Source organism: Vicugna pacos, chromosome 9 (assembly GCF_048564905.1).
Source record: "Vicugna pacos chromosome 9, VicPac4, whole genome shotgun sequence".
Classification (NCBI taxonomy): domain Eukaryota; kingdom Metazoa; phylum Chordata; class Mammalia; order Artiodactyla; family Camelidae; genus Vicugna; species Vicugna pacos.
The window spans coordinates 14,361,341-14,374,960 of NC_132995.1; the positions used below are offsets into that span (position 1 = coordinate 14,361,341).

The 13,620-nt window shown below is 35.8% G+C and overlaps 1 protein-coding gene across 19 annotated transcripts in view; it reads right to left on the reverse strand.

Annotated features, from left to right (window-relative positions):
* Window positions 1–13,620, reverse strand: part of LOC107034822 (zinc finger protein 568-like) — a 107,533-nt gene that overhangs the window by 68,920 nt on the left and 24,993 nt on the right. For all 19 annotated transcript variants that reach the window (XR_012076165.1, XR_012076163.1, XR_012076151.1 and 16 more), the window contains exons 2-4: window positions 9,799–9,881; window positions 5,364–5,490; window positions 4,998–5,093 (exon numbers count right to left, since the gene is read on the reverse strand). Coding sequence is in view for 3 of the 19 variants with exons in the window: in XM_072968714.1 (XP_072824815.1) it covers window positions 4,998–5,093; window positions 5,364–5,490; window positions 9,799–9,881 (306 nt within the window). In the remaining 16 variants the exon portion in view is untranslated. The remainder of the gene's footprint in view (window positions 1–4,997; window positions 5,094–5,363; window positions 5,491–9,798; window positions 9,882–13,620) is intronic.

A 13,620-nucleotide genomic window follows, 5' to 3' on the forward strand; every position in this document is an offset into this window, starting at 1 on the left:
CAAGTCAGTAACTTGTACTATATTCCCAATGTTGTACAAGACCACTAAATCCACAGCATTTTTATCATGTCAAAAAGAAATCCCATACCCACAGTCATTTTCTGTTCTCTTCCCCCGAGTCCCTGGCAACCACTAATCTGCTTTATGTCTCTATGAATTTATCTAGACATTTCATACAAATGGAATCATACAATACATGATGCTTTGTGTCTGTTCTCACTCAGTATAATGTGTCCATTCATATATCAACATGAAGTAAACTAATGACATTCATGGATTCCTTATTTAAATAAAGATTTTAAGAGCTCAGTAAAATTAAAAATAGATTAAAAAACAAAGCAAGCAGAAAAATTAGCTAAGTAGTAATTCTAGAAATGATAACAAGTAATACAAAGATATGTAATTAACAGCCGTATCTTGGCTCAGTAGTAACAGTATGTCAATGATAACAAAATAAGCAGTGAAAAATAAATTGAGTATTTATCTTTCTTGGTCTGTAGATACATATATCAGGGCAATCACATAATTGATGAGAGTTCTTTACTGGAGAATTTCAGCTGATAAAAGCAGAAGGAACCTCTAATAAAATAATGGATCTAGGCAATAATCATCAATGGCTGCTAAAATCCTTAAGGGAAAGGTTAATAAGTATCTTTAAAACAGGTGAATTCTGATTCACAACACATGCATCTGTCTCAACACATGATCAATCTCAGTATTTCTCAAAGTGACACAAACCAACATAAGATGCAGTAAGATGTACACAGCAACCATCAAATCCTGTTGTGTTCTGCTTTTGTTCTTTCATCATGGCTCACATACTGTTACCAAAATGATAATATTCTTTTCTGTATCATTGGCTCTATGTTGGTTTTCCATACTCTTGGAGTTCCATCAGCTGTGGGTTACTGAAAATTCAGATAACTGGATATTTTTAAACCTTTATATTCAGTTATCTTACAAGTGTCTGCTGGTAACTATTGTAACCTTGCTGCCAAGTTAGATGTAACCAGGCAAAAGGCAAAACTATAGCTTCAGTGGTTAAAGAAGGGATAAAGTTAAATTGCCAACAACATTTAAAAACATAAAAGAGGTCCTGCAGAGAATACAGACTTGTGGTTACCGGGGGGTGGTGGTGCTGGGTAGAGGGTGGGAAGGGATAGACTGGGATTCCAAAATTGTAGATTAGATAAACAAGATTACACTGTATAGCACAGGGAAATATACACAAAATGTTATGATAAATCACAGAGAAAAAAATGTGACAATGAGTGTGTATATGTCCATGAATGACTGAAAAATTGTGCTGAACCCTGGAATTTGACACAACACTGTAAAATGATTATGAATCAATAAAAAATGTAAAAAAAAAACCAAAACAAAACAAAACAAAAAAACATAAAAGAGGTCCTGAAAGCAGACAAAGATTGGAACTCTCTGACTCTATACTAGATAACCCACCAGGTATTTCACTAATCCTTTACAATCAGACATGCTTATAATTTTACTCCACAAATATGTCATGTTAATTTTACTCTCCAAATCTTTTGTTATTTTTTTTCATTTCCTAAGTAAGTCTTAAGATCTACAAATCTTAACAGGAAAACAGCTTTAAGCCCTCTTTAAAACAAACAAAGGAACAAACAAATACTTTCTCGATCTTGTTACTCCTTCTACAGCCCTTCTCTTAAAACTTTTAAGGTATTCTCTGTCTGATTCATTCATTTACTAAATAAATGCCTCACATGTAATTTAAGATTTCAACAATATTTCATGTGGTTCTGCTGTCTTTTTTTTAAACTCTAACTGAATCCTTCTGCACTTACTTTAAAGTTCTGTAAGTATTTTAAATCAACAAAAACAATACGAAAAATCTCTCTAAATATAGCTCTACATTAATCAATTCATGAATCATTTACATGAAGAATAAGACACAGACTTACTTTCTGTTGGTGAGTTAATAACTTAAGTCTCAGACATCAAAGTCTGAAAATATATACTATAACATAGTACTGTCTTATATGTTTTTAGACACCAAGTCACTCCAGTAGATGAAAGCAGCAAGTTAGCTCAGAGATGGGGAAGGATTTATTTAGGCTGGAAATGCTGGGGACCATTCATTAGAAACTGAGATCAAAGTTAAACAACTTCTAGAACCAAGACAGGTAAGAGCACTCATAAAAGGCACACTTCAAGGCAAAGTTGTGAAGAGTTTCACAATACTGGAGACATTAAAGACAACATATTCCAATCTTGTCATTTCTGCAGTTATATACTGACCCAAAGATATGAACACACCTATATCGTAAAGGAAAAAGGAGTCTCTATGTAATTAGAACCGTTATGTATAATGTTCAGTGAGGGCTGGAGAAAAGGAGCCATGTAAAACAGTTCATAAGGGAATAAGAAATGAACAATAAACAGGAACTAAGGAGAAATCAGAATCCTTTAGAGAGGAGCAAAGAAGAAAGTTCCAAGAAGGTGATCCACAGGATAAATATAGAAGAGGACTTCGCTGTTTCAATATGGTGGAACTAAACATCTCTGTCTTTTCTCCTCTCTGCAAACATGAAGAAGAAACAGAAAAAGAAAGTACATCTTCAATAAAAGTAAGACAGCTAAACTCCAATTCCAGTGCATAAGCAAAGACCAGAGGACAGATTGAACCAAGTAGGGAAAAAGCCAGAGACAGTGGCTGTTCTCTCTTATCTCAGACAGAAAGAATGGTGAACAGCGTTCTCCACAGAAGGCACACCCTATGGGCAGAATGAATGAGTCATGTTTGGCAACAATGGGATCCAGATGTGTTTATAACAGGCGGGAACATCATGGTCTTCATCTGGCCCTGTCAAATGGTAGGAAAGAGCTAAACAAGGAGATGTGAAATAGACATTACTCTTGTACAAGTAGGCTGCTGGCACTGGGGTGCAGAAGAGATACTAAGTGCCAGAGGAAGCAAGCAACTGATAATCTCTGATTCAGGAGAAGTAAAGGGCAACCCAACTTTCAACACAAAACTCTGTGATAAAAGAGGTCAAATGAGCAACAGAAGCTTCCTACTAGCTCAGAGCATTTTTCTGGACAATCTTCAACACTCTCCTTCTGTGAATAGTGGGTCCAGCAGGAAATAATCTTTGATTCAAAGATGAGGAATGATAGTTATAAAAGGAACCAGCATCAGATCTATGCAATGACACTACAGAAACCAAAACACATGAATATGTAAGTTTAAAAGAAACTCCGATATTGACTGATCAATAAGTCTCATAAAGTTCTAAAGTTTAAAAAAAAAAAAAGAAATCTATGGGCATCCAAGCAAATATATAAAGTCACCTATGAGGAGAAACAATCGAGCTTCAGATTTCTCCAAGCAACATTCAAAGCCAGGAGACAGTAAAGGACTGTCTAAAGTCCTTAGGTAACTGTCTACAAAAACGTCCAGGGAAGACAGTATGCTCAAGAATTACGTACACAGCCAAATCTCAGCTAAATAGAAAGGTTTTTTAAAAAGGCATTTTCTTACATGCAAAACCTCAGAGACACTAGTTCACACTAAATTACAAGCTCCATGAGGACAGGACTTTGTTCAGTACACTGCCATATATCTAAGCCCAGAATAGTACTTCATCCATATTGTTACGACTATAAATGTGGTTTCCTTTTCCTTATAACTTCTACTTAATTGTTGAAGTATACATGAACACCACTGATTTTTATTTGTTAATCTGATAACCTACCATCTCTCTGGATTCTCTTACTATTTGTTGCAGTTGGTTCCCATGTGTTTTATGGGGATACAATCTTATCATCTGTAAATAAAGATGGTTTTTTACAGGGTCCTTTCCAATTCTTCTGGTACTGATTTTTTTTCTCTTGTCTATTACTTAGGTATAAACCTTAATAAGAAATTTACAAAAGTTACAAAAGAAATGTTGGAAAGCATTTCTGAAGGGCACAAAAATAGACAGATCTGAACAAAGAAACAGATTATGTTCTTGGATAGAAAACTTTGACATTATGAAGATGTCAACTCTCTGAAAGTTAATTTATACTTCTAACACATTCCCAACAAAAAATCCAGCAGGTTTTTCTCTGGAAATAGACAGGTGAACCTAAAATTCATATGGTAAAATAAACAACTGAGAAGAGCCAGGACAACTCTGAAAAAGAACTGTATGCAACTGAGAAAAGAAAGGCACTGAGTGTCAAGGATAAGAGAGAGACTCACTCTTCAATGTTATCTTTTGGACTATTTATATTTTTAACCAACTGTGCATATGTTATATTTTCAAAAAAATTGAAAGGAATGAAAGGTGGGAATAAGCAAAAGAAGGCAACAATTTGTAATCCAGAAACTTTTAAAGTTTGGTGTAGGGGCGGTAAGGCTGGGAGGTTTAGCTCAGTGGCAGAGCTTAGCATGCACTAGGTCCTGGGTTCAATCCCCAGTACTGCTATTAAAATAGATTAATTAATTAATTAAATTAACCTAACCCCCTCCCCCCGACACAAAACTAAACAAAGAAAACAAAGCTATATGGGATTATGAGGTTTGTGAAATGCAATGGAAAGTGTGAATACTGTTACAAAACTGAGGCTTTTCTAAATGGGAAGAAGGTAAGAAATGAAAAGGAATCTAACTCTGAAACAACTCTGTTTTTAAATACTACACATCGACGAAATATTGAATGCATGAGGGAAAAAAAACACTATGAACACAAAGGAAAGAGAGAGCTACGGATCAGAGACAGGGACAAAATCCTGTAAATGAATTAGGGAAGTTTTGGTATCCTGAAATCAGATAGGGCTACTGGCCTTCTTAAATTTGAAAAAGGAAGATTGCTCTAATGTATGAATAGCATCTGAAAGCATCACAATGATCTAAGGCACTTTAGAAGACTAGGGCCTTTAAGAAAATCTTGGAAAATGTGAAATGGTATCAACCCCCTGAACAACTGTCACGTGGCTTTCTATTCAGACCTGCCTTTTCACTTACTTACCTGGATAGTGTCTTCCAAATATTTCCTCTTCTACCACCCATGGCTCCTCTTCCTGCTCCAACTTGAAGATCACATCTGGTTTGGTGACTTGATACCCTATAATGGGAGACAGCAAAGGACTTGAATGTTAACGCTAGAGACAGTCATCTAGATTTTGGGCTAAGTCCTGGGGACTTGAGAACCTGTGAAAGGTAAGAATGGAGGAACTTCCACAGTGAGACAAAGCAATTAGCCTTTACTCTGAAGACGAGCACATACAATCACATGGAGAACGGGAAGCCTAGTTAACGACATCAGGCAAGCTGAAGTCTTCACACATTGCAAAAATGGAAAAGAATCTATGTAAAGTTGCAAAGCTACCCTTACCCACTGTGACTAGGTTGCTATAGTTCTCCAGCATCACATCACGGTACAAGTCTCTCTGAGCAGGTTTCATTTGCTGCCATTCCTCCTGGGTGAGGTCCACAGCCACATCCTTAAATGTTACTGTTTCCTGTGAAAGCACAACCTTAATTAATCTGAAGCCATCAAAACTAGACACTATGGTCAAAGCTGTAAGAACTCATTTAGCTACTATCCAGGGATCAGATAGTGTATATCAGCTCTACATTTACCTAATTTTGTATTTATACTGTAGGAGAAAATACACCATAGTAGAAGTATCCTATAAGAGTATGTTAATTATTGAGTCAGCAAACTTTGTAATTCATCTGTTATGCAGGAAACTGGAAATGGTGGTCACTGATTTGCACTGGACTGTGACAGAGATGGAAGAGTTAGATGTGACTCACAGGTAACTGGCTTAGAACCAGTCCAAGCAATTGTGTGATCTAGTGAGAAAGAGAACACAGAAAATGTAGGGAAGGGAGAGAATTAAGGCAGGAGGAAGGAGGAGGGGTGTGAAAATTTGAATGTGCAAAGTTTGAAATTTCTATAGGACTTTCCAGATGGAAATGTTCCACCATGCAGTTAGCAGTACAAAGAGGGGAGATGACAATTTCTCAGTCCATCAACCTAAAATTGGGAGCTGAATGCATGGCTAAAGGATATGAGGGGTTGTAGAGAACATACACAGTGGGTAAAGGGCCAAGGGCATTATCAGTAGTAAAGCATCAAAGAAAGAGTCTCAGGTTTTTGTTTCTTGCTTATTGTATTACAATCACAGGATGAGAAAACTATGAGAGTGGTATAATAGAAACTAAAAAACAAATGATAAATTTCTAGAAAAGAATGTTACTTGATCACAAATATCTAACTCTTCCTCCTTATTTAAAAACTTCAATATCCAAATAAGGAAATAAAAATATTTATCTATAAAGCCTCTAAGAAAGAAATGTATATCCCACATTTGGGAGAATATTCAAGAAATAGTATAAATAAGATAGAAAAATGAGAACTACCAATGAAAATTACCAAAGGCTGAATCACAATGAATGTTTCTGAGAAACTATCTCTATGATCTATGATCATTACTACCAACAACATCATCATCATTGTCTCTATTGAGTACAAGCAGTTAGAATTTCTTTAGATATATTAACTTTCAAAATTCACCTAATAAAGTTATGAAGTAGCTACTATTATTGTCCATTTGAAAGGTAAGGAACTCAGGGTTAAGAGTAACTCTTCCATGGTCATAAAGCTACTATGTGGTAGAGCTGAAATTCCAGCCCAAGCAGTGTAGCAGCAGAGTCCATATTTTTATCCAACACATTGTACTTCTCCAAGTCAGCAGGAAGTCTCAGGATCCCACAAATATCCCCCAATTCAAGACAGATAATTGGAAACACAAGAACTCCTGCACTCAAAACTCACTTTCTTGCTATCCCACTCCTGGGTGTGTTCCAGAGAAAACTCTAATTCAAAAAAATACATGCATCCCAATGCTCATAGTAGCATTATTTACAATAGCCAAGACATGGAAGCCATCTAAATGTCCATTGACAGATGAATGGATAAAGATGTAGTGTGTACACACACACACACAGACACACACAATGGAATACTACTCAACCATAAAAAAGAGTGAAACAATTCCATTTGCAGCAACATGGATGACCTAGAGATTATCATACTAAGTGAGGTAAGTCAGACAGAGAATGACAAATATCATATGACACCCCTTATATGTGGAATCTTTAAAAAATGACAAATGAACTTGTTTACAAAACAGAGACTCACAGACACAGAAGACAAACTATGGTTACCAAAGGGGAAAGGGGTGGAAAGGGATAAATTGGGAGTCTGGAATTAGCAGATACAAACTACTATATGCAGAACAGATAAACAACAAGGTCCTGCTGTATAGCACAGGGAACTATATTCAACAGCTGCTTATAACCAATAATGAAAAAGAATATGAAAAAATATATATGTGTAGAACTGAATCACTCTGCTGTTCACCAGAAACTAACACAATATTGTAAATCAGCTATACTTCAGTTAAAAAATACTCCAAAGCTATGAAAAGAAACTATCTCTATAACTTAATACTAGGAAAGATATCTTAGAAAAGATCAACATTGGCAAGTCATGAAAGAAAAGACTAGTAAATATTAATGTTGCATAGATCAGTTCAAAGAGTGCTCTTGGGATGAAAGACTGAAGTTCTCCATAGGATGTAACAGTCACTCAATAGTGTATGTTATCTTGAGGAGACAGAAGATTTAGCCAGTCGTCTCCATGATTAGTGATGAGGGAAGGTAAAAATAAATGTCTCCCAAGTTTAACTATAACTACCAAAATTAATATTGGTATTCATTTTAACTGAATTCTTATTGGATGCACGTATTTATCATATGCTAGATGTACTATCCAAATTTAAAGTTTCCATACAACAAAAGATACATGATAACATATAAGTGACAAGGGGGGGGGTTATAGCTCAGTGGTAGAGTGCATGCTTAGCACACATGAGGTCCTGAGTTCAATGCCAAGTACTTCCTCTAAGAATAAATAAATACATAAACCTAATTACCTCCCCCAACCAGAAAAAAATATATATAAGTGACAGATTAGAAAAAGACACCTGCATAAATTCTAATACTGAAGTAGGCATTCTTAAAATTCTTTAGTTTCAAGTAGAAAAAGGATTAACAACATAACATTATTGTAAAAGATTTTTCTAGCTACTATGTAGTCTATTCAAATATAAATAAAAGCTGCCATGAATATATTTACATCCATATTCTAGAATGAATTTAGGTCTGCATTCCCAGGAATGTGGGCAGTCCATTTCTATTCGACAGTCCAGAACAAAACACCTGGTTCTGGTATCTGAAAGGAACTGCATGAATTCTTTGAAAGTAAGAGTGTCCTATTTGTAGAGCACAACTTCTTATCTCTAGCTTTTTATTCTATAAAGAAAATGCACATGTGAACTAATTATTTGGAATCCTCTCATAAAAGATGGTCATTACCTACTAATTCAGAATACATCTAAAAATGTATCTGCAGATCTTAATGGTCTATTTCTTTGTGACATTATTATTTAAAAATATTTATTGGCCATCCGCATTTTTTCCAACTACTTCCCCATGTCCTTCACCTAATTTTCTATATTCTTAATTATTGTTTTAAAGAATTGCTAGTATATTTCTGTATATGTACTATAAAAAGTGTTTCTAGTTTTGCCTTATTACAGTATTTATGGGAGTTTTACTGAAGACAAGGCTTAATTTTGCGAACCCAAATCAGGCATCCTCTCTTTTATCCTATCAGTTTTATACGTTAAACTAAAAAGGTAGGTCAGTAAATACAGCCAACACATCCAAAGATCTTTTCAGGTAGGAAAGATTTATATAGCTAATAATTAACTACATCTATTACTTATGGAGCACTTACTATGCACATTTAACCCTTCCAACATTTTTATGAGATAAGTATTATTATTATCTCCATTTACAGATGATGTAGTTTAGACCAAAGAGATTAAGAAACTTGCCCATAATTATGCACTTAGTAAATTGCTGAGCCAAGATTTGAACCCAAGTCTGTCTAGGTCCAGAAAACCACTCTGCAGGAGAAAAAACTGGATGAGCCACATAATCATATGGTCAAAAAAGTGTGTTTCAGGATGGAAAAGATAGGAGCTGAGGAAAAAGAGGCAGTAAAGTGGTAAATATTTAAAATACAGGAGTGTGAGGGATTCCAGTGCTGGAAACAAACAAACAAAAAAATCAAGAGCAGAGGAAAATGAGTCATTCTGCAAGAAGATGAAGAATACTGCATCTTCTGAGACCATTAACAAACATTTTAAGAGTTGTAGATACCAGAACTGTAAGATTTTGCCATAGAATATTAGTGTATATTTTAGCTCTACTTAAAAAATTTCAGCTGAAGAAAACATACATGTAGTATCATTTGAAAGTGGTGTTCAATTTACTCTTGAATATAATTCTAGTTTTTAATCTATGGCCAAGATGTACTTTTTAAAAATTGAGGTTAAAATTATAAGAATTATAGAGTTACTCTGGAATATGTACCAATGAAACACCTCTCTTTTTCTTGAATTGTAAGTTTTTCCCCATAAACAGTGCAAATTATGGGGTGAACTTTATGTCTTATTTGGTTTTGCTTCTCCATATCATAATTCAAATTTGAACTCAACTTTAATAAGTCTGAATGGACCTATTTCTGCATAGCCATATCTCACATTTCCCCTGGTTCTGATTTTCTAGCCACATTTTCCCTCACCTTGATTTTCAATTCAGTTGTTATCCAGCTTTCTAGTAGGTTAACGTAAGCCACTGCAACTGCATTGTAAAATAATGCAGGAAACAAGTAAATGCTTAAAACGTACAAGAGAACTGGTCATATCCTCTTCCAGAGAACTAGTCATATCCTCTTCTTCCTCAAAAAGGGCACAGTCCAGATAATGCCAAGCTGAGGAAAGAGAAATAAAAAACAATTTACTTCAGAGCTTCAGATAAAGGAATATAGAAATCTTCATCACCAGCGCTAAGATCCCCTATAATGATCCTCAGAGCTCTGAGAAATGTTCACCACCACCAGGCTATAGAGACACTGAAATATACATAGATGGCTTGTAATTTAATCATATAGGGTCTGATGGTAATTTCTGGAGGGCTAAGTATAGGATGCCCAATGAATCCATTGACACTATAGTATTTCTGTAGGCTCCTGCTATATTATTCCTAATAGGAGATTGATCTTAAGTATATAATAATAAATACCACAAAGATTTAATGATTAAATTATTTATGAAGCACTATAAACAATTTGGAAAAAAATTAATCACAGACCGGTTATAGGCATTATGGAACATTCATATGATGGAATGAAATGCAGTTATAATTCTAATGTCATTTTAAAATAACTTAATTTATTATTTACCCTAAAAAATTCAGGGCCTTCAGGTTAAAAATGGAAGACTGAATACTTGCATTTATTTCTGCTCTCTCCAAAACACAAGCAAATAAAAGTAACAAAAGAAAATGAATCTCACAAGGGCAAAGAATATAGAAGACTTTAGCAGGTAAGAGATGTCAACAAAAATTTTGAAAGCTAGAGAGCCAGACAGATGCTTGGTGTCTAACTTAGAGAAAGCTAAAGCTTAAGTGAAGGTGAGTGAGGAAACCATGGCTGAACAGTCCAGAGGCTCAGGAATGGAGCCTATGGCTATTTCTGCAGGCAGGAATTTGGGGTGGGACTGAAAAATTGGGAAGTGAATGTAAGGTTGGGTTGAAGCAATGTAGAGAAAATAAGGGAATTAGGTGAAAGCTGTCATGTTGAAAGATGAGATGCTCCCCTGCGAACTTCTTCCTTTGCCTCCCAAAAGCAGGATTCTGGCTTATCCTCCTCAAACAAAATCTAGAACTTCTTGCTGGGGAAACTGACCAGCCCAAAAGAAAATGTATGCAGATCCTGACATCTGGTCAACATTCAACCTCTAATAAAACACCATATTAGAAAGAAGAGCAAGGAGGAGAGCGGGTTGGGGTGGGCTGGGATAACAAGGTAGGGGTTAGGTAGAAAACAGATAGTTCTTATCTCCACTGTCAAAAGTCAATTGGAAATACCTAAAACAGAAATCAAACATTAGTAGTATGAGGATGTTATTCAGAAAAGCAGAGATGAAAAAAAGTTCAAAGTGGTTTGCCTGTGGGTGGTGGGAACAGGGGATGGGAAGGGATGGAATAGAAAACTTTTGTTTATGGTTATATACTTAACAGCGCTCTTAAAAAAGATCTAAACGTATTTTAAAAAATAGAAATTACATTGAAATTTATTAAAAAGACAACAGTCAAGTTTATAAAATAAAAAACAGACGTCAACCATGCACAGTCAATAACTTGTGAACCTTCTTGGTAGGAGTAATGAATTTCCTAATTCTTTTTACTCTCTCTGTCCATGAATGTATGGCCTCTCTCCTAAACTGCCCATTTCTGAGCCACCTCACCTCGCCTTTCCAACATCTGCATCAAATGCTCCACGGTCAGACAGCTACTGCTGATCTCTGGAGGTTGAGCTGTCACTCAGGCCTTTCTCACTCTAGGCAGAGGAGTTAAGATAGGTGCAGGTCCAGCAATTCCAGGGTTCCCTCTATCTCAGGACTCCTCAACTTCTGGGGAAGGTCTCAGGTCAGGAGGTCTTTTTCCGTAATAGTTACCTGCTCTTTAGGGTTCTTTCAACTCACATCATAGATCTGTCTTATCTTTGTGGAGCCAGGACCTGTAGGCTTATGATACAACAAATCAAATTCAACTGAGGTCTTCCCACTGGATCCCTGTGGGAACCACCCTCCAAGGTGGCCCTGAATGATCACTGTTTTCTCGTATTCATGTCTTTCATACACCCCTCCCACACTGAATAGAGTTGATCTGTACAACCAATAGGATATTGCAAAAATGACAGTGTATGACTTTCAGGCCTAAGTCATAAAAGACATTGTGGTTTCTGTCTTGCACATTTTTGAGCCATGTACTTAGAAGGAAGTCAGCCACCATGCCAAGAAGACACTCAACCAGCCCTAGCGAGACGCCAGCAGCCAACACTAACTTGGCAGCCCTCTTGGAAACAAATCCTCCAGTTCCAGTTAGCCTTCTGATGACTGCAGTTCTGCCAATAACTTAACTGCGACTTCATGAAATATCTCAACCAGAATATCCAGTTAAGTCACTCCTCGCTACAAAAACTGAGATAATAAATGCTTCTTGTTGTTTAAGCCACTAAATTTTGAGGTACCTTATTACACAGTAATAGATAACTGATACAGTTCCAAATAATTAGCTTCCTTGTTTGTAATTCACATTGCCTGTTGTCACTGACCAGAGATGCTGGATGCAGAGACAGCAGGAGTCTGGAAAACTCAAAAGACTCAGCAACTCAGGTTGAACCAAGTGCTCAAATAGAGACACCAAGAGTTTAGAAACAAAGTAAATACAATAATGATGTTCACATACTTATCTGCTCCTCAAATATATTTTGTGAGCAAAGGAACAGGCCTGATGCAGTGACAGATAAAGAGCTGAATCAAAAAACCCAAGAATTGGAGTAAAAGAGAGTTGCATTAAAAGTCCAGCTCTTCCATTTCCTATCTATCCTGACAGCTTGAGTAAACAAGAATTGCAATTTATAATTCCCATACTCTTCATTTGAAATGAGAATTATACTCATGTCACATTGATAGCTGATGATAAATAAAATGGCTATTAAGAAATATTCATTTATAATTTATGGTAAAAAAGATACACAAGAGAGTAGACTAATCCTTGCCCTGAATGACAGAACAGAAACAATAAAATAGAAAACATTCAATTATAATAAATTTTGAGAAGTATTATGCATGGGATATACTCCTAATATCTTTTACATAGTTTCTATTTTTTATGGAAATTATCACTAACAAGTTATATAATTTATTTATCATACATATCATTTGTCCACCCCCTCATATAAAGTCCATGAAAATAGGGATTTATTTTTGTCTGTGTGCCACTGATAGAAGATGTTGCTAAAGTGGTACAGCCACTAGGGAAAACAGCATGGCAGTCAAAAAATTAAGAATTACTATATGATCCAGAAATTCCTCTTGTGGGTATATACCCAAAAGAACTGAAAGCAGGGACTCGAAAAGCTGTTTGTATACCCCTGCTTATAGCAGTATTATTTGCAATAATCAAAAGATGAAGCAACCCAACTGTCCATTGACAGATGAATGGATAAACAAAATGTGATATAGACATACAATGAAATATTATTCAGCCTTGAAGAGGAAGGGCATTCTGACACAAGCTTTAATATGGATGAACCTTGAGGACATTATGGTAAGTTAAAAAAAACAGTCACAAAAGGACAAATACTGTATGATTTGCTTACATGAGGTACATAGAGTAATCAAATTCAGAGAGACAAAAGGTAGGATGGTGGTTGCCTGGAACTGGAGGACAGAAGGAATGAGGAGTTACTGTTTAGTGGATACAGAGTTTTTGTTTTGCAAGATAAAGAGTTCTACCGATGGACAGTGGTGATGGTGGCACAGCAATGTAAATGTAATACCACTAAACTGTACACCTAAAAATGCTTAAGATGATAATTTTTTGTGTATTTTTTAGCTTTATTGAGGTCTGATACACAAAAAACTTCACAGATTTAATGAGTA